Genomic DNA, 23,272 nt, shown 5'->3' on the forward strand with positions numbered 1-23,272 from the left:
TCAAACAACTATAGGTTTGTAGCCATTGTTACAATTTGCAATTCCATACGGTGCAAATAAAGCCCAAAGGCCATTTGTTGGGATCATGGCATCACCTGCCAAAATCAATCCAAATGTTTGTTTATCTCTTCATAAACAAATATATATGCATACACAACTTCGCCTAACCTTTTATTATTAAGATTAACAACTCTGATCTACAACACATGCCTAAAGTATACACAAATTAAATTTCCATATTAACGTTGTAGATATATATATCATGCATGTTGAAGTTGTAAAATATTGTTACCTAGTTTTGAGCATGCATGATAGAATTGGGTTTTTCCAAAGGTTCAGCAACAGCAAGGTAAAAAAAAACCATGACTCCAGTGTGGCTCTGACTATTGCTATAATTAGACATAATGGTTATAATCTCCCCCTCAACAATCTTGACAGAACCAGGTCGAGGATGACAAGTTGTCATTCCTACAACGTATCCCGCTTCATTTCCAGCCTCCTTTCCCTTCCCGTAAATAGGGAGGGATGAGCATATTGTCCGTCCATCCTAAAACAAATCAAAAAATAGGTGTTCAAACAATAGATTTCATGCTACACAAACACAGACCCAATTCTAAACAAGCAAAAATACCTGTCCATAAAGAGTTGAACCAATAGCTCCTGCGTGCTGGTGGGCAACAGCATAGATGACATCCCCTCCACTTGGCAAAATAACACTTGCACTTTTGGTATGAACACATTTATCATTAACCACAGCATCAGAACATGACTCCACATAATATTCAACCTGCAGAATCATATATGGAACGGTAGACCAACTGAATTATTTTTTAGGAAAAAGGGTCGGGGTTGGAAGAAGTATAATCTATATCTATATATATATATAAAAGTAAAATCCTCCTAACAAATTTTCCCCCCAAAACTTTTGTAGTAAAACTTATTTGGTAAGTAAATGTCAAATGGAAAATAAATAAATAAATTCCTCCGAACAAATTTTCCCCCCAAAACTTTTGTAGTAAAACTTATTATTTGGTAAGTAAATGTCAAATGGAAATTAAATAAATAAATAAATAAATAAATAAATAAATAATAATAATAATAATAATAATAATAATAATAATAATAATAATAATAATAATAATAATAATAATAATAATAAAAGTAAAATCCTCCTAACACATTTTCCCCCCAAAACTTTTGTAGTAAAACTTATTTGGTAAGTAAATGTCAAATGGAAAATAAATAAATAAAATCCTCCTAACAAATTTTCCCCCCAAAACTTTTGTAGTAAAACTTATTATTTGGTAAGTAAATGTCAAATGGAAATTAAATAAATAAATAAATAAATAAATAATAATAATAATAATAATAATAATAATAATAATAATAATGTTATTACCTTAAATAAATAAATTATTATATTTTCCCTTAAATAAATAAATTATTATACTTTCCTTTTGAATTAGTATTTTCTACCTATAAATACAAGAGCTTCTTCAATCAAAGAATCTCAAACTCATCTTTCTGCTTTCTTTTTGTATGAATTTTCTACATTTTTCTAACTATATTCTCACGTACTTCAATATGTTTTGTAGTTTGGACATCATGAATAGCTTCATCAACGATATCTTCTTGAAGCTTGCCCAAGAGGTGACTCGCTTGGCCCACTACAACAAGAAGCCGATAATCACTTCCCGCGAGATTCAGACCGGCATGAGATTGGTTTTTCCTGGCGAATTGGTAAAGCACGTTGTCTCTCTAAAAACACTAAAGCAGTCACCATATTTACAAGCTCTTAGATGAAATCATTTAAATCTATGTTTCCTTTTTATATAATCTCAATTAGGGGTTAATAGATGTAAAGTAACTTGGATTTGAGTTTAATTTCATATTATTCTTCCAAAAGGTTTAATTTCATATTATAAGTATTGTTATCTACCTTCAACTATCAGTGAATCGATTAACATTCTCAAAAAAAAAAAAAAATTGAATGTCTATATCTACGTGCATTTAAGATGCAACATGTGTATGATTCATTAGGCTTTGAGGCAGAAGAACACATCTGGGTATATTGCATATTAGTGGATCTGTATCTCATTGCAAAAAAATATCCATACAATTAATTAATTAATATAATTACAATTATCATTATTCTAATTCAAAAAAAAAAACTAAAGAATTAATTGTAATAATAAAATTTGTTATTAATATTCTGTTACTAATTGACACAGAAATCAGACCAAAAGAAAAACGAAATTAATATTAAAAATGGACTCGAATTAAAAAATGTGCTTAATAAGTAAATAACTAATTTGCTAGACAGAAAATTTGGGTAAAGGAAAAAGAAAATGATTATTAAACTTTGTACCATATTATTTTTATGATTGAAAATGAATATTACAAACGTACCAGATTGTTTTTATGACCAGAAATAAGAATGAATTTTACACACGAAAATCTATTATTAATATTCTGTTATACTAATAGGCATGGGAATCATGCCAAATGAAAAAAGGATTTAATATTAAAAATTTATTGGAAATATAACACAGTTTTCCCTACGAAAAAAATTAGTAACCACCAAATGAAATATTAGGAAAAAATTATGAAGAAAAAAGAAATGGAAACAAATATTAACTCTTTCTATGAATGAAAAAAAAGGAAATGAATATATCCATATTTCACTTAAAATATAATCAGTAATTATATTATTATAATTATATTAATTATTTATGAAGAAAAAAGGAAATGAATATGAAAGGAAAAAATAAAATTTAGACACGAAAGTCTATTATTAATATTCTGTTACTAATAGACACGGAAATTAGGCCAAATGAAAAAAAAAAAAGATTTAATATTAAAAATTTATTGAAAATATAACACCGTTTTCTTTACGAAAAAATTAGTAACCACCACGTGAAATATTAGAAAAAAATTATGAGGAAAAAAGAAATGAAAATGAATATTAACTCTTTCTATGAGTGAAAAAGGAAATGAGTATATTCATATTTCACTTAAAATATAATCAGTAATTATATGATTATAGTTATTATAATTATATTAATTATTTATGAAGGAAAAATGAAATGAATATATTAATAGTTTACTGGAAATATAATCAGTAATTATATTTTTATAATTATATTACTTTTTAATTACGTGGAAATGAATATTAATTCTTTTTATGAACGAGAAAGGAAATGAATATTTCACAAAGAAATCTGTTATTAATATCATGTTACTAATCGACATGAAAATCAGGCCAATTAATCGACAATTATTAAGAAAGATGAATAAAAATCAATATTAATTCTTTTTATGAAGGAAAAAAAAAAAGAAATAAATATATTCAAAAGAAAATGAAATATGAAGAAAAACGAATGAATATGTTTATATTTCACTAAGAATATAACACAGCTTTTGGCACAGAAATCAGACCAAAAGAAAAAAGAAATTAATATTAAAAATGGACTCGAATTAAAAAAAAAAAAAGTGCTTAATAAGTAAATAACAAATTTGCTACACAGAAAATTAGGGTAAAGGAAAAAGGAAATGATTATTAAACACATACCAAATTGTTTTTGTGATTGAAAATGAATATTACAAACGTATCACATTGTTTTTATGACTAGAAATATGAATGAATTTTACACACGAAAATCTATTATTAATATTATGTTACTAATAGGCATGGGAATCATTCCAAATGAAAAAAGGATTTAATATTAAAAATTTATTGGAAATATAACACAATTTTCCCTACAAAAAAAATTAGTAACCACCAAATGAAATATTAGGAAAAAATTATGAAGGAGAAAGAAATGGAAACAAATATTAACTCTTTCTATGAATGAAAAAGGAAATGAATATATCCATATTTCACTTATAATATAATCAGTAATTATATTATTATAATTATACTAATTATTTATGAAGGAAAAATGAAATGAATATGAACAGAAAAAATGAATTTTACACACGAGAATCTATTATTAATATTTTGTTACTAATAGACACAGGAATCAGGCCAAATGAAAAAAAGATTTAATATTAAAAATTTATTGGAAATATAACACCGTTTTCCCTACGAAAAAAATAGTAACCACCACATGAAATATTAGGAAAAAATTATGAAGGAAAAAGAAATGAAAATGAATATTAACTCTTTCTATGAGTGAAAAAGGAAATGAATATACTCATATTTCATTTAAAATATAATCAGTAATTATATGATTATAATTATTATACTTATATTAATTATTTATGAAGGAAAAATGAAATGAATATATTAATATTTTATTAGAAATATAATCAGTAATTATATTTTTATAATTATATTATTTTTTAATCAGAAAGGAAATGAATATTTCAAACAGAAATCCGTTATTAATATCCTAATCGACATGGAAATCAGGCCAATTAATCGACAATTATTAGGAAAAATGAATATAAATAAATATTAATTATTTTTATGTAGGAAAAAAAAAGAAATGAATATACTCAAAAGGAAATGAAATATTAAGAAAAAAGAATGAATATAATATATATGAAATACAATTTGTAATAAATCAATTTAATTTTATAAATTTTTTCTATAAACTTATCTAAATATGTACATGATTAGATATTATACTAACCATACAATATTTTAATTTTAATTTTGTATGTTATGAAAATAGATACTTGACCAAATATATAAAAGTCCAACTATATTATTATATTGTACATTTTCAAATCTTTTTATTTTACTAATTTAATTTTAAATTCATAATAACAAAAAAAATTCTCGAGTAAAACACTATATTTTAAAAAATACAATTTGAAAAATATCATAAATTAATTAATACAATATCATTTATGTTTATAATAATTAAAGAAAAAAATAAATAATTCAAATATGTGAACCAATAATTTCAAAATAAAATTAATATATAGTTACAAATAAATATAGCATGATTACATTTACTTTAATTAGTTTTAATTCCCTTAATGATATGACTTTTCTTTATCAGATGTTTATGGGAGGCTAAGGGAGTGTTGAGTTGGTGGAATTTTTATTTTTTTTAAATACTTACTAATAAAAAATAATTTTAAAATAGTTTGTAACCCCTCATACCATTTGTAAATCTTATATTTTTTAAACAATACAATTTGATAAATATCATAAATTAATTAGTACAATATCATTTCTGTTTATAAATTATAATAATTAAAAACAAATTCAAATATGTGAACCAATGATTTCAAAATGAAATTAATATACAGTTACAAATAAATATAGCATGATTAGATTTTTTTTTGAAAGCATAGCATGATTAGATTTACTTTAATTAATTTTAATTTCCTTAATGAAATGACATTTCTTTATCAGTTTTTTTTTTTTTATGGGAGGTTAAGGGAGTGTTTGGATTGTTGAAAAATATTTTAAAATAAAAATACATACAAATAAAAAATAATTTAAAAGATTTTTTAACCCCTCATAACATGTGTAAATGTTATATATTTTTAAAAATACAATTTGGTAAATATCAAATTTTGTGTTTATAATAGTTAAAGAAAAAAATAAATAATTCAAAAATGTGAACCAATGATTTCAAAATGAAATTAATATACAATTGCAAATAAATATAGCATGATTAGATTTACATTAATTAGTTTTAATTTTCTTAATGAAATGACTTTTCTTTATCAGTTTTTTTTTTTTTTTTGGGAGCCTAAGGGAGTGTTTATCCTGCTGGAAAATATTTTAAAATAAAAATACATGCTAATAAAAAATAATTTGAAATATTTTTTAACACCTCATAACATGTGTAAATGTTATATAAATACAATTTGATAAATATCATAATTTTTGTTTATAATAGTTAAACAAAAAAATAAATAATTCAAAGATGTGAACCAATGATTTTAAAATGAAATTAATATACAGTTACAAATAAATATAGCATGATTATATTTACTTTAAGTAGTTTTAATTTTCTTAATGAAATAACTTTTATTTTTCAGTTTTTTATTAGAGACTAAGGGAGTGTTTGGGTTGCTGGAAAATATTTTAGAAATAAAAATACTTACTAATAAAAAATAATTTTAAAATATTTTTAATCCCTAAACATGAGAAAATTTTACATTTAAAAAAAATACAATTTGATAAATATTATAAATTAATTATTGCAATATCGTTTATGTTTACAACGAGAATAATTAAAGAAAAAATAAATAAATCAAATATGTGAACCAATGATTTCAAAATGAAATTAATATAACATGATTAGATAAAGTGACTAATGCCCCTCTTTTGGGTGAAAGGGCTGGCCTGGAGATTTAAAGTTGCTCAATTCCCAAAGGCAATGATCAAATCCTTGCCTTTGGTTAATAAGGATGGATGCGTCCCTTCCACTCAACCACACCCTCCAAGTTCTTAGTGAAATGACTTTAATAAAAGTAAAATCCTCCTTTACAACATCCCAACCCAAATTAATATGAATATTAATTAATTAGTAAAAAATAATAAAGCTTAATTGGTAACAAAATTTTATATGAAAATTAACTAATATCTAATGAATTGTTACCACAGATTAAAGTCAATATGTATATAAAAATGAAAAATGGTTACCAAATAAAAACAATCCTATAAAAAGGGGTCATAATAAAAATAACAGTAAAAACAATCCTATAAAAAAATTGAAAAAAAAAAAGATTCATAATTTATGAAAAATAAAAAATGAAATGGAATTCACTGAATAATTAATACTAATAATAATCAGTAAAATTAAAAGTTAACATTAAAATAGAAAAATATAAAAGGACCCTTAATTCACTAAAAATAGAAAAAGAAACGAAAGTCACTGATTAATACTAATAATAATAAGTTAAATAGGTAAATAATACTAATAATAATAAGTTAAATAGGTAAATATAAAAAGATTCTCAATCTATACCATTATTAAAAAGAAAATCATTCTTCCTTACTTTCACACCCAAAACAATAGAAAAAGAAAAAAAATCTATAATATAATTAAAAACAAAATTCTATTTACTTGATTTATCGCCCAAACAATAGTAAATAGTAAAGGTAAATTAAAAAAAATGATGAAAAAAAAAGAACAAAAATATTTCACAATAATATTCTATATTATCAATTAAAAATGGAATGAAAATTAGGTAAATAAATAAGTATCTGTTCAAACATATTTTCTCAACCAACACCTTCACTAAGGCTAGATCTCATGACTTCCCACATAAGAGAGGTCACTACATGCTATCTGAGCACAAGGTGCTTGGCAACAAATATTAGGTTAATTGAAAAAGGAAATGAATATTAACAATTGTTTGAAAATAAGAAAAGATTCATAATTGACTAAAATAGAAAAAAAAAATGGTCAGATCATTGCATTTTAATTTTTCACAATAATATTACACAGTATAATACATCAAATCACAAGTATGTCATAAATTTTACACAATTTTAAACAATAGAATGGAAATATTTCAATAATAATATTCTACACTATCAAGTAAAGGTAAATTAAAAATGAAAAGGAAATACTTCAATAATAATATTCTACATCATCAATACTAAAGACATATTTTAAACAATAGTAAAGGTAAATTAAAAATGTAGCGAAAATTAAAAATGAAATGGAAATGTTTCAATAATAATATTCTAAATCATCAATTAAAAATGAAACGAAAATTTGGTAAAAATATCATTGCATTTGATATTTTAGTTCGCTAATTGATTAATTGACTAAAAATAAAAGAGAAGTAATTGGATGAAAATAAATATGATATTACTAATGGATTGAAAATTTAAAAGGAAATGAATATTATTAATTGACTACAAACAAAAAAATTATTCATAATTGACTAATATGAAAAAAATAAATGGTTAGACCATTGCATTTTAATTAAAATGGAAGGGAAACTAAAATTGAACGCCAATATTTCAATAATAATATTCTACATCATAAATAGTAAATACATATTTTAAACAATAGTAAAGGTAAATTACAAATGGAACAGAAATATTTCAATAATAATATTATACATCCTCAATTAAAAATGGAACACAAATTAGGTAAAAATATCACTCCATGTAATATTCTAATTGACTAAAAATACAAAAGAATAATTGATTGAAAATGAATATGATATTACTAATTTATTTAAAATATAAAAGGATTGCTAATTGACTAATATTATACCATTATATATTTTCACCGAGTCACCCATCCTGATCAATTGAAGGTGTTAGCTCTAGACGATGATGGACAAGATTGTGATGCTACTACCAATGTCGTCTACAAAGAGGTTTCAACAATGTGTAAATAAAATCGTTGATATTATATTTTTTAAATGACAAAATTGATATATGTATAGACAAAAAAAAATATCCTCCATACAAATGAATTAAGATAACAATTCATTCATATAATTGAGTTGCTAGAAAATGAACACATTTGTATAATTTATAAAAAAAAAATACTAAACAATGATTAAAAAAAAAAAATCTCCAAAGTTATAACACTACATGCATACATCTACACATTAGCTATTAATTTGAACAATTATTTGCTTAAATTCATACAATGATAATATAAAAACACATAAATGATCCAACCCATATATTCAATTGAACTATATAATATTTGATGTTCTAATTTAAATAATTATATATTGATCCAAATATTCTTAATATATTACAACAAATCTATTCCGTGTATCGCACGGGCGCAAATACTAGTATATATATATATATATATATAAGTAAAATCCTCCTAACAATTTTCCCCCCCAAAACTTTTGTAGTAAAACTTATTTGGTAAGTAAATGTCAAATGGAAAATAAATAAATAAAATCCTCCTAACAAATTTTCCCCCCAAAACTTTTGTAGTAAAACTTATTTGGTAAGTAAATGTCAAATGGAAATTAAATAAATAAATAATAATAATAATAATAATAATAATAATAATAATAATAATAATAATAATAATAATAATAATAATAATAATAATAATAATGTTATTACCTTAAATAAATAAATTATTATACTTTCCCTTAAATAAATAAATTATTATACTTTCCTTTTGAATTAGTATTTTCTACCTATAAATACAAGAGCTTCTTCAATCAAAGAATCTCAAACTCATCTTTCTGCTTTCTTTTTGTATGAATTTTTTACATTTTTCTAACTATATTCTCACGTACTTCAATATGTTTTGCAGTTTGGACATCATGAATAGCTTCATCAACGATATCTTCTTGAAGCTTGCCCAAGAGGTGACTCGCTTAGCCCACTACAACAAGAAGCCGATAATCACTTCCCGCGAGATTCAGACCGGCATGAGATTGGTTCTTCCTGGCGAATTGGTAAAGCACGTTGTCTCTCTAAAAACACTAAAGCAGTCACCATATTTACAAGCTCTTAGATGAAATCATTTAAATCTATGTTTCCTTATTATATAATCTTAATTAGGGGTTAATAGATGTAAAGTAACTTGGATTTGAGTTTAATTTCATATTATTCTTCCAAAATGTTTAATTTCATATTATAAGTATTGTTATCTACCTTCAACTATCAGTGAATCGATTAGCATTCTCAAAAAAAAAAAAATGAATGTCTATATCTACGTGCATTTAAGATGCAACATGTGTATGATTCATTAGGCTTTGAGGCAGAAGAACACATCTGGGTACATTGCATATTAGTGGATCTGTATCTCATTGCAAAAAAATATCCATACAATTAATTAATTAATATAATTACAATTATTATTATTCTAATTCAAAAAAAAAAACTAAAGAATTAATTGTAATAATAAAATTTGTTATTAATATTCTGTTACTAATTGACACAGAAATCAGACCAAAAGAAAAACGAAATTAATATTAAAAATGGACTCGAATTAAAAAATGTGCTTAATAAGTAAATAACTAATTTGCTAGACAGAAAATTTGGGTAAAGGAAAAAGAAAATAATTATTAAACATTGTACCAGATTGTTTTTATGATTGAAAATGAATATTACAAACGTACCAGATTGTTTTTATGACCAGAAATAAGAATGAATTTTACACACGAGAATCTATTATTAATATTCTGTTATACTAATAGGCATGTGAATCATGCCAAATGAAAAAAGGATTTAATATTAAAAATTTATTGGAAATATAACACAGTTTTCCCTACGAAAAAAATTAGTAACCACCAAATGAAATATTAGGAAAAAATTATGAAGAAAAAAGAAATGGAAACAAATATTAAATCTTTCTATGAATGAAAAAAGGAAATGAATATATCCATATTTCACTTAAAATATAATCAGTAATTATATTATTATAATTATATTAATTATTTATGAAGAAAAAAGGAAACGAATATGAAAGGAAAAAAATAAAATTTAGACACGAAAATCTATTATTAATATTCTGTTACTAATAGACACGGGAATTAGGCCAAATGAAAAAAAAAAAGATTTAATATTAAAAATTTATTGAAAATGTAACACCGTTTTCTTTACGAAAAAATTAGTAACCACCACGTGAAATATTAGAAAAAAAATTATGAGGAAAAAAGAAATGAAAATGAATATTAACTCTTTCTATGAGTGAAAAAGGAAATGAATATATTTATATTTCACTTAAAATATAATCAGTAATTATATGATTATAGTTATTATAATTATATTAATTATTTATGAAGAAAAAATGAAATGAATATATTAATAGTTTACTGGAAATATAATTAGTAATTATATTTTTATAATTATATTACTTTTTAATTATGTGGAAATGAATATTAATTCTTTTTATGAACGAGAAAGGAAATGAATATTTCACAAAGAAATCTGTTATTAATATCATGTTACTAATCGACATGAAAATCAGGCCAATTAATCGACAATTATTAAGAAAAATGGATAAAAATCAATATTAATTCTTTTTATGAAGGAAAAAAAAAGAAATAAATATATTCAAAAGGAAATGAAATATGATGAAAAACGAATGAATATGTTTATATTTCACTAAGAATATAACACAGCTTTTGGCACAGAAATCAGACCAAAAGAAAAAAGAAATTAATATTAAAAATGGACTCGAATTAAAAAAAAAAGTGCTTAATAAGTAAATAACAAATTTGCTACACAGAAAATTAGGGTAAAGGAAAAAGGAAATGATTATTAAACACATACCAAATTGTTTTTGTGATTGAAAATGAATATTACAAACGTACCACATTGTTTTTATGACCAGAAATAGAAATGAATTTTACACACGAAAATCTATTATTAATATTATGTTACTAATAGGCATGGGAATCATTCCAAATGAAAAAAGGATTTAATATTAAAAATTTATTGGAAATATAACACAATTTTCCCTACAAAAAAAATTAGTAACCACCAAATGAAATATTAGGAAAAAATTATGAAGGAAAAAGAAATGGAAACAAATATTAACTCTTTCTATGAATGAAAAAGGAAATGAATATATCCATATTTCACTTAAAATATAATCAGTAATTATATTATTATAATTATATTAATTATTTATGAAGGAAAAAGGAAATGAATATGAACAGAAAAATGAATTTTACACACGAGAATCTATTATTAATATTTTGTTACTAATAGACACAGGAATCAGGCCAAATGAAAAAAAGATTTAATATTAAAAATTTATTGGAAATATAACACCGTTTTCCCTACGAAAAAATTAGTAACCACCACATAAAATATTAGGAAAAAATTATGAATGAAAAATAAATGGAAATGAATATTAACTCTTTCTATGAGTGAAAAAGGAAATGAATCTCATATTTCATTTAAAATATAATCAGTAATTATATGATTATAATTATTATACTTATATTAATTATTTATTAAGGAAAAATGAAATGAATATATTAATATTTTATTAGAAATATAATCAGTAATTATATTTTTATAATTACATTATTTTTTAATCAGAAAGGAAATGAATATTTCAAACAGAAATCCGTTATTAATATCCTAATGGACATGGAAATCAGGCAAATTAATTTCAATTATTAGGAAAAATGAATAGAAATAAATATTAATTATTTTTATGAAGGAAAAAAAAAAGAAATGAATATACTCAAAAGGAAATGAAATATTAAGAAAAACGAATGAATATGTTTATATTTTACTGAAAATATAACACAGCTTTTTAAATTTTTAAATATAAATCTATTAATACAAATTATAATGAATGAATTATATTATAGAATTTTTATATATACATATTAATAAATATTATGTGTATATACAATGTATTATTCAATCATATAAGGATATGCGTCCGATTAGAGTTTATATTTATTCATACAAAATTTAGAATTTACATTTTTATTGATTTTTAAGTACAATTTTCTTAGTTATTATTATTATTAATATTTTTGAAATTATAATATATATATGAAATACAATTTGTAATAAATCAATTTAATTTTATAAATTTTTTCTATAAACTTATCTAAATATGTACATGATTAGATATTATACTAACCATACAATATTTTAATTTTAATTTTGTATGTTATGAAAATAGATACTTGACCAAATATATAAAAGTCCAACTATATTATTATATTGTACATTTTAAAATCTTTTTATTTTTCTAATTTCATTTTAAATTCATAATAACAAAAAAAAATTCTCGAGTAAAACACTATATTTTAAAAAATACAATTTGATAAATATCATAAATTAATTAATACAATATCATTTATGTTTATAATAATTAAAGAAAAAAATAAATAATTCAAATATGTGAACCAATAATTTCAAAATGAAATTAATATATAGTTACAAATAAATATAGTATGAGTATATTTACTTTAATTAGTTTTAATTCCCTTAATGATATGACTTTTCTTTATCAATTGTTTATGGGAGGCTAAGGGAGTGTTGAGTTGGGGGAATTTTTATTTTTTTTAAATACTTACTAATAAAAAATAATTTTAAAATATTTTGTAATCCCTCATACCATTTGTAAATCTTATATTTTTTAAACAATACAATTGATAAATATCATAAATTAATTAGTACAATATCATTTCTGTTTATAAATTATAATAACTAAAAACAAATTCAAATATGTGAACCAATGATTTCAAAATGAAATTAATTTACAGTTACAAATAAATATAGCATGATTAGATTTACTTTAATTAATTTTAATTTCCTTAATGAAATGACATTTCTTTGTCAGTTTTTTTTATGGGAGGCTAAGGGAGTGTTTGGATTGTTGAAAAATATTTTAAAATAAAAATACATACAAATAAAAAATATTTTAAAATATTTTTTAACCCCTCATAACATGTGTAAATGTTATATATTTTTAAAAATACAATTTGGTAAATATCAAATTTTGTGTTTATAATAGTTAAAGAAAAAAATAAATAATTCAAAAATGTGAACCAATGATTTCAAAATGAAATTAATATACAATTGCAAATAAATATAGCATGATTAGATTTACTTTAATTAGTTTTAATTTTCTTAACGAAATGACTTTTCTTTATCAGTTTTTTTTTTTTTTTTTTTTTTTTTTTTTATGGGAGCCTAAGGTAGTGTTTATCCTGCTGCAAAATATTTTAAAATAAAAATACATGCTAATAAAAAATAATTTGAAATATTTTTTAACACCTCATAACATGTGCAAATGTTATATAAATACAATTTGATAAATATCATAATTTTTGTTTATAATAGTTAAAGAAAAAAATAAATAATTCAGTAGGTTGAGAAAGTATATGAATAGATACTACAATGTAATAGAGCCAGTAGCATTCAAAAAAAAAATAAATAATTCAAAGATGTGAACCAATGATTTCAAAATGAAATTAATATACAGTTACAAATAAATATAGCATGATTATATTTACTTTTATTAGTTTTAATTTTCTTAATGAAATAACTTTTATTTTTTAGTTTTTTATTAGAGACTAAGGGAGTGTTTGGGTTGCTGGAAAATATTTTAGAAATAAAAATACTTACTAATAAAAAATAATTTTAAAATATTTTTAATCCCTAAACATGAGAAAATTTTACATTTAAAAAAAATACAATTTGATAAATATTATAAATTAATTATTGCAATATCATTTATGTTTACAACGAGAATAATTAAAGAAAAAATAAATAAATCAAATATGTGAACCAATGATTTCAAAATGAAATTAATATAACATGATTAGATAAAGTGACTAATGCCCATCTTTTGGGTGAAAGGGCTGGAGATTTAAAGTTGCTCAATTCCCAAAGGCAATGATCAAATCCTTGTCTTTGGTTAATAAGGATGGATGCATCCCTTCCACTTAACCACACCCTCCAAGTTCTTAGTGAAATGACTTTAATAAAAGTAAAATCCTCCTTTACAACATCCCAACCCAAATTAATATGAATATTAATTAATTAGTAAAAAATAATAAAGCTTAATTGGTAACAAAATTTTATATGAAAATTAACTAATATCTAATGAATTGTTACCACAGATTAAAGTCAATATGTATATAAAAATGAAAAATGGTTACCAAATTATGAGAATAATTAAATTATTATAATTATAAAAATAATGGATACAAATTCTACCTAACAAATGAGAAAATTCGTTTGAAATTCTGCGTAATTTTATATACAAATAATAATTTATTAATTATTATTTACACCAATTTATACTATTAATAAAAGTAAAATTATCATCTTCAACATTCCCGCCCAAATGAATATGAATATTAATTAATTGGTAAAAAAAATTTAATAAAGCTTAATTGGTAACAAAATTTTATATGAAAATTAACTAATATCTAATGAATTTTTATCACACATTGAAGTCAATGTGTACTTAAAAATGGATGATGGTTATCAAATGCTGAGAATAATTAAACCATTATAATTGTGAGAATAATGGAAACAAATTCTGCGTAATAAATGAGAAAATTCATTTGAAATTATATGTAATTTTATAAGAAAATAATAATTTATTAATTATTATTTACACCAATCTATATTTATACTATTAATAAAAGTAAAATCTTCAATTAAAATGTCTTTCGCCCTTCTGATACGAGATTGTCATTCAAGTTCTGACGAAAACAATTCACGTTGATGCTCGCATATGCCATGACTATCAACAAAAGTCAGGGTCAAACACTAACTCACGTTGAGTTATTACTAAAACAACTCGTCTTTAATCACAGTTTATTGTATGTGAATTTTTCCCGAGTCATCCATCCTGATGGTCTGATGGTTTTAACTCTAGACGAGAATGGATAAAATTCCGTTACTACTACCAATGTTGTCTACAAAGAGATTTTCAATAATGTATAATTCAAGTTATTGATATTATGGTTTTTTATATACAAAGATGACAAAATTGCTATATATCTACATAGAAAATATATCTTTCATATAAATAATTTCTATAACTGAGTTGCTAGACAACGAGCTAATTAGTCCAATTAATACAAATTATAAACACTGATATATAAAATCTCTAAAGTTGCAACACCGAATGCGTATATCTACACGTTAACTATTAATTGGGCAATTATTTACTCGAATTCAAGTATTGATAACATCAGAAAACATAATCGGTGCAACTCAATTCTTCAATTATATTTTATAATATTCGATGTTATAATTTATACAATTGTATATCGATCTAAATATTTTTAAAATATTATAACAAATTCATTCCGTGCAACGCACGGGCGCAAATACTAGTTATAAAAATAATGGATACAAATTCTACCTAACAAATGAGAAAATTCGTTTGAAATTCTGCATAATTTTATAAACAAATAATAATTTATTAATTATTATTTACACCAATTTATACTATTAATAAAAGTAAAATTATCATCTTCAACATTCCCGCCCAAATGAATATGAATATTAATTAATTGGTAAAAAAAAATTAATAAAACTTAATTGGTAACAAAATTTTATATGAAAATTAATTAATATCTAATGAATTTTTATCACACATTGAAGTCAATGTGTACTTAAAAATGGATGATGGTTATCAAATGCTGAGAATAATTAAACCATTATAATTGTGAGAATAATGGAAACAAATTCTGCGTAATAAATGAGAAAATTCATTTGAAATTATATGTAATTTTATAAGAAAATAATAATTTATTAATTATTATTTACACCAATCTATATTTATACTATTAATAAAAGTAAAATCTTCAATTAAAATGTCTTTCGCCCTTCTGATACGAGATTGCCATTCAAGTTCTAACGAAAACAATTCACGTTGATGCTCGCATATGCCATGACTATCAACAAAAGTCAGGGTCAAACACTAACTCACGTTGAGTTATTACTAAAACAACTCGTCTTTAATCACAGTTTATTGTATGTGAATTTTTCCCGAGTCATCCATCCTGATGGTCTGATGGTTTTAACTCTAGACGAGGATGGATAAAATTTCGTTACTACTACCAATGTTGTCTACAAAGAGATTTTTAATAATGTATAATTCAAGTTATTGATATTATGGTTTTTTATATACAAAGATGACAAAATTGCTATATATCTACATAGAAAATATATCTTCCGTATAAATAATTTCTATAACTGAGTTGCTAGACAACGAGCTAATTAGTCCAATTAATACAAATTATAAACACTGATATATAAAATCTCTAAAGTTGCAACACCGAATGCGTATATCTACACGTTAACTATTAATTGGGCAATTATTTACTCGAATTCAAGTATTAATAACATCAGAAAACATAATCGGTGCAACTCAATTCTTCAATTATATTTTATAATATTCGATGTTATAATTTATACAATTGTATATCGATCTAAATATTTTTAAAATATTATAACAAATTCATTCCGTGCAACGCACGGGCGCAAATACTAGTTATAAAAATAATGGATACAAATTCTACCTAACAAATGAGAAAATTCGTTTGAAATTCTGCATAATTTTATAAACAAATAATAATTTATTAATTATTATTTACACCAATTTATACTATTAATAAAAGTAAAATTATCATCTTCAACATTCCCGCCCAAATGAATATGAATATTAATTAATTGGTAAAAAAAAATTAATAAAACTTAATTGGTAACAAAATTTTATATGAAAATTAATTAATATCTAATGAATTTTTATCACACATTGAAGTCAATGTGTACTTAAAAATGGATGATGGTTATCAAATGCTGAGAATAATTAAACCATTATAATTGTGAGAATAATGGAAACAAATTCTGCGTAATAAATGAGAAAATTCATTTGAAATTATATGTAATTTTATAAGAAAATAATAATTTATTAATTATTATTTACACCAATCTATATTTATACTATTAATAAAAGTAAAATCTTCAATTAAAATGTCTTTCGCCCTTCTGATACGAGATTGCCATTCAAGTTCTAACGAAAACAATTCACGTTGATGCTCGCATATGCCATGACTATCAACAAAAGTCAGGGTCAAACACTAACTCACGTTGAGTTATTACTAAAACAACTCGTCTTTAATCACAGTTTATTGTATGTGAATTTTTCCCGAGTCATCCATCCTGATGGTCTGATGGTTTTAACTCTAGACGAGGATGGATAAAATTTCGTTACTACTACCAATGTTGTCTACAAAGAGATTTTTAATAATGTATAATTCAAGTTATTGATATTATGGTTTTTTATATACAAAGATGACAAAATTGCTATATATCTACATAGAAAATATATCTTCCGTATAAATAATTTCTATAACTGAGTTGCTAGACAACGAGCTAATTAGTCCAATTAATACAAATTATAAACACTGATATATAAAATCTCTAAAGTTGCAACACCGAATGCGTATATCTACACGTTAACTATTAATTGGGCAATTATTTACTCGAATTCAAGTATTAATAACATCAGAAAACATAATCGGTGCAACTCAATTCTTCAATTATATTTTATAATATTCGATGTTATAATTTATACAATTGTATATCGATCTAAATATTTTTAAAATATTATAACAAATTCATTCCGTGCAACGCACGGGCGCAAATACTAGTGTATATAACATAATAATACAGAAGATATGTAGGTAGGTAATGCTGAATTAATATAACCACCTGGCACAATGGAAGAATCCCAGTCAACATATTTCACAGTGTACTTTAGGTAGAGACTTCTTTTGGTACCATTATTATATCCTTCTTTTAACTTGCATTTCATCTTGTCACCGCAACAAAACAAGCCTCCAATATAACCTCAATCTTTAATAAACTTTTGCTCATCCATTGTGAGATTATACAGGTCACACCTGCATTCAGTGCATCCAATCCTATCTTCCGCACCCCGCGTATCTATTATATGCACGTTAAGTGTCCATCCCTCCTCATAACCTTTGGACACATCTGTTGGGTTCAAAACACAAAAAATGAATACTCAGAAAATAAACATTTGAGGTACTAAAAAGAACTTTTAGTATACTAATAATGAAAGTGCACCTTGTAAGGTGGACCATGGTTGACCGTGACAATTTATATCATGAACCATGGTCCACCTTACATCGTGAACTTTGTCCAAAATGATATTTAGATTATGTATCTGCAATTATCATGTTATATACTTTCAATTAACAAATTCTATACGTATAAATAAATTGAATGTACATAATATGTTAACTAGAGCAATATAATAGTTTAATTGTAGTAGATTTAGTATATTTAATAGGTACATAATTTATCATTACATGTACAAAATCTGTTAACGATATATAATATATTAAGTGATACATAATTTAAATGTCATTTTGGACAAAATCCATAATACAAAGTAGACCATTATCCATGATATATAGCATGTTGAATTACAAAAGGTAGGTAAGTAGATTGGTAGTGCTGAATTAATATAATCACCTGGCACGGGTGCAATTTCATAAACCCTTTGGAATCATCAGACATTTTCCAAGGATCAGTCGCATCAAGTAAATAAATTATGAAAGGCACAATAGAAGAATCCCAGTCAACATATTTCACAGTGTACTTTAGATAGAGACTTCTTTTGGTACCATTTTTATATCCTTCTTTTAACTTGCATCTCATCTCGTCAAAGCAACAAAAAAAAGCCTCCAATATAACTTTTGCTCATCTTGTCACACCTGCACTCAGTGATTCATATTATGGTCTTGCACTTCTTCTTCCTCTTCATCTTCCACTCTACAAAAATAGAAATATACCCAAGAATAAAATAATCAATTGAATCATAAGGCTCAAAATACGTACAGGATGCAAAATCATATCCACAATTTATATTAGAAAATATGTATTACCTTCGACAATCAAAGTCCTCCACAATAAGTTTATCATCTCCGTAGTCTAGCCACTCTTCTTGAATCTGTTTAGCAGAATTAAGAAGGGAACGTCGACACTTGTTTAACATAATTAACCGCAAAAAGGGAATATCAACAAAACTAGCTGGAAATTCCTCCAAATCCCAACACGATGTCAAATTTAGGCATTCAAGAACGGGAAAATGAGCACTATTCCAATCCTTGAGACATGACCTTTGAATTTGCAAGTACTTTAACCTGCAAAATTCATTCTCCCTTGTGTTCCACTCTTGGCCACTGAAATCATTGTTCATCAATTTTAGAATCTCAAGGTTGGGCAATGTGCCAATAATGGCCATATCCTCCGGTGAAAGATAAGTTCCATAAAGTGACAACTTTTTGAGGTTTTCTGGCAAAGCTATCCGTTGAAGCCGAAAGTAATCATTTTCAATTCTTTTACATGATGCTTTAATTTTCATGTTCTCCAACTTATGCAAATTGGCAAGACCATCAAGTGAAATAGGCCGTAGTAGCTCTGAAACATAGTTGTAGTCAATGTAAAACCCAAGTTCCTTCACGTTCGGAATTTTTTCAAAGTCTAAACCTTGATGGGATAGATGCAACCAAAATAAAGCTTGTAGATTTCCCTGGACCAATGTTGGGAGATTGAGGAAGCAACCATTAATAGAAACATGCCTTAGTCGTGGCATACCCAAAATATTAAATTTTGGCTTCCGTCTTCCCCATCCATAGGGGCGGACATTAAGAACAATCAAGGTTTGCAAATTTTGAAGCTTGAACCATTCTAAATCTGGAAAGAACTCAAAGGTTCTTAAGGCTAAGTATCTCAAATTAAGAAGATTCCATATTTCACTTGGTATGTGGTGCTCACTAATTATTATTGAAGATATGTCCAACACCCTTAGAACCTCAAAACAGGGAAATGGATTGGAGGAAATATTTTTCATTCCAAAATATAGAATGGAACGAAACTCCAGGGGTGCGCCAGTCTCATCATACCTTTCTCTAGTAATTGCCAAACCCAAATGTGTTAACTGACTGCTAACCCAATAGCAAGCTTTTGGAACGGAGCCTATTGATATGCTTCTCTTTATTCTCATGAGAATGCGTTTAAGTCTACCCATCGGAACACTATTCTTATTTACAACACACAAAAGCTTCTCCCTCTGAGCTTCTCTCAAGCAATAGTTATGCAACACATCATGAACCCTACAATACTTCATTTTAATGCCAAAACTCCCCTTATCAATTTGAACTAGACCTCTGTCTACAAGATCCTGTAAGTAAGCCTCACTCACTTCTTCCATGGTGTCATTCAACTCAAGCTTTAAAAATCCCTCTGCAACCCATAGCCTAATCAATTTTTTCACACGAATTTTACTATCTTCTGGAAAAACACCAAAATATAAAAAACAAACTTTCAAATGCGGAGGTAAGTGGTTGTAACTTAATGAAAGTATTTTTGAACATTTTTCTTCGGGATCTGTGTTAAGCAATGAACTCAGATTTTCAGCAATATTCCTCCATTGGTTTAGTGATGGCTGGTTGAAGGAGGTGAAGAGCCCAGCAACCACGGTAATTGTTAGAGGTAATCCTTGACATTTTTCAACAATACCTCTACCAATTGTCTCAAATTCAAGCGGGACTTTTTTTTCCTCAAATACTTTCTTGTAAAATAAATTCCAACTTTCATTGAAATTTAAGAATCGCATGTAATGAGAATTGTTACCTGAACTAGCATAGTCAGCCACTTGTTTGAGCCGTGTAGTTATCAATATTCGACTCCCATTGAAACTTTCAGGAAAACACCTATGGAGGTCATCCCATGCCTTGGTACCCCATATATCGTCCATAACAATTAGGTATCTTTGACCCATTAACTTTTTACGCAGCTGATTGGGTAGATCAGAGATATCTCCTCCTTTGGTGTCAAGAAGGCTAAGGAGAATTTCTCTAGTGTTATGTTCTTGAGATACAGTAGCCCATGCTCGAACATCAAAATAAGAAATAATTGACGCATCTTCATAGACTCTTTTAACCAAAGTTGTCTTTCCGATCCCTCCCATTCCCACAATTGAGATGACTTCCAATTTTTCTGAAAGTGAAGTGAGCTTGTGCATTATGGTGTCAAACTCATCGTCACATCCTACCATCACATCCTTGGGCTCAGAAGAACGTTGGGAGGAACTACCAGCTTTGATATTCTCTATTCTGTTTCCACTTTGTGGCTCTGCAAAATGGTTGTTATTGCTCTTAATCTCAATAATCCTCCGTTCAATTGATTCAATCTTTTGTTTTACTTGTTCCAAGGTGTGGTAAAGACTCTGAGGAGGCTTAAGTGGGTGATCTTCCTGGTTGCAGCACAGATAAAGTTGATATAATTGGGATTCAATATTGGCTTCAGCATCTTGAGCCACACATCTGATCTCTGACTCCAAAACACTCCTTGCCTTGATCTTCTCAGAACCCTCTAAAAAGGCTTGCAAATATCGAATCTTCTCACACACAGATTTGATGGCTTCTGTATCGTCAAAAATCAAACATGGATGGGGCTGCAGAAAATGGAAGTGTAACGTATTTAGTAGAGAAGTGATATGAGCGAAAGTAGCCATTGAAGATAAAGTTAAGTAGAGAAAAATGGGTTCAGAATCTGAAAGAGATGAAGCAATGGAATGGATCTGATTATCGATCTTTCATCAATAGAATTCTTTAAACCATCATGTAAGTCAACTCAACCGACAGCCGGCCTGGACAGGTTCGTGGTCGGTAACTATGAAAACTTGAACTATGATAAAATATGCTACGGCTGAGCCGGCCTGGAATTCACCAATATATAATATGGTCATATTATCAAAGTACTGACCTGGCCTAGATTAGTCTTGTTGGTGACATTATTTAATTTGACTAATTTTTATTACTATATAATAAGTGGTATGGACTATGGAGGTAGGAAATTGCATTGCTATTTTCGCTCAAAAATTTTGCCTAATATTTTTCTCTCATATTTATAATTATTATATTAGGTGTCATGAACTGGTTAACCAATTTGCTTTTAAGTGGAATGTGTAGCATACATACTCATGAAATAAATATGGAGTCATAGTTGCTTCTTATAGTTGAAATTTATTTGCCATGTTAAGAAAAGATGATTAATATATATATACCTAGTCATTCATTTAATCATATATTTTATGTCAAAACATTTCATTTCGAGCATTAAAATAAACCCATTTCGATTTCTCAATCTCATCCCCAGAATGGGCTTTACCGTTTCCTTCCTCTTTTTTTTTTTTTTTTTTTTTTTTTTTTTTTTTTTTTTTTTTTTAGTTATTTGATTTTCTTCTTTCCTGTTGAATTGGATTTCAACTTTCCATTTACTCTTTTACTAATTTTTATTATATTGGTACAAGTCTCTGATTATGTCTTTTCCTTTTCTACAGTGTTTCGACTTTTTTTCTTTTACATCTCTAGTCGAACCATACTATATATATATATATATATATATATATATATATATATATATATATATATATATATTGCCTCATTCAACTCTAATTTTCTCTCAGAAAATGTAAATAGAAATAGAAAAAATATAAAGATTGTCAATTGCAAGAAATATAACCATGCAACTTAGGATTCAATTTTTAATCATCAAAACACAATTTTTTTTTTCAAAAACTGCAAATTAAACCTCCGTAAACTAACTGCAAAAAACCTCTCTGCATCTCTGCCCTCCCAAACCTGGCATCTCGCCGTTCCTTTGTAGTGTGGCCGTCGGCCTCTGGCCGACTCTGTCCTTGGCCGGCGATCTCATACTTCCGTAGTTCCTTTATATTTTGTTTTTTAGTTTCACAACTTCCACCATCAGATCTAATCAAGAAGCCCCTCACCATTGTCAACACTGATTTTTCAACAA

The 23,272-nt window shown here is 25.5% G+C and overlaps 2 protein-coding genes across 2 annotated transcripts; both read right to left on the reverse strand.

Annotated features, from left to right (window-relative positions):
- On the reverse strand, nucleotides 1-22,028 carry LOC109186204 (putative late blight resistance protein homolog R1B-12). Its single transcript, XM_019336138.1, has 5 exons — nucleotides 19,336-22,028; nucleotides 18,923-19,222; nucleotides 632-787; nucleotides 293-547; nucleotides 1-95 (listed from the first exon to the last, which is right to left on the reverse strand). The coding sequence occupies exons 1-2, from the start codon at nucleotides 21,966-21,968 to the stop codon at nucleotides 19,171-19,173; spliced, it is 2,685 nt and encodes an 894-aa protein (XP_019191683.1). The 5' UTR covers nucleotides 21,969-22,028; the 3' UTR covers nucleotides 1-95; nucleotides 293-547; nucleotides 632-787; nucleotides 18,923-19,170.
- LOC109186203 lies at nucleotides 293-19,108 on the reverse strand. The gene is made up of 4 exons (XM_019336137.1): nucleotides 18,923-19,108; nucleotides 1,579-1,758; nucleotides 632-787; nucleotides 293-547 (listed from the first exon to the last, which is right to left on the reverse strand). The coding sequence occupies exons 1-4, from the start codon at nucleotides 19,106-19,108 to the stop codon at nucleotides 293-295; spliced, it is 777 nt and encodes a 258-aa protein (XP_019191682.1).
- Nucleotides 22,029-23,272: the final 1,244 nt, after the last annotated feature.

The sequence above is a fragment of the Ipomoea nil genome, unplaced genomic scaffold (assembly GCF_001879475.1).
Source record: "Ipomoea nil cultivar Tokyo-kokei standard unplaced genomic scaffold, Asagao_1.1 scaffold1407, whole genome shotgun sequence".
NCBI classification, from domain to species: domain Eukaryota; kingdom Viridiplantae; phylum Streptophyta; class Magnoliopsida; order Solanales; family Convolvulaceae; genus Ipomoea; species Ipomoea nil.

What these genes read in the sequence shown, in the direction of transcription:
- LOC109186204 (XM_019336138.1), bottom strand. Translation starts at nt 21,968, where the DNA reads ATGGCTACTTTCGCTCATATCACTTCTCTACTAAATACGTTACACTTC. An exon ending in GAGGACTTTGATTGTCGAAG is followed by an intron (nt 19,223 to 19,335) that starts GTAATACATATT and finishes CTATTTTTGTAG; the next exon opens with AGTGGAAGATGAAGAGGAAG.
- LOC109186203 (XM_019336137.1), bottom strand. Translation starts at nt 19,108, where the DNA reads ATGAGATGCAAGTTAAAAGAAGGATATAAAAATGGTACCAAAAGAAGT. An exon ending in TGAAATTGCACCCGTGCCAG is followed by an intron (nt 1,759 to 18,922) that starts GTGATTATATTA and finishes TAGTGTTTTTAG; the next exon opens with AGAGACAACGTGCTTTACCA. An exon ending in GTTCAACTCTTTATGGACAG is followed by an intron (nt 548 to 631) that starts GTATTTTTGCTT and finishes GATTTGTTTTAG; the next exon opens with GATGGACGGACAATATGCTC.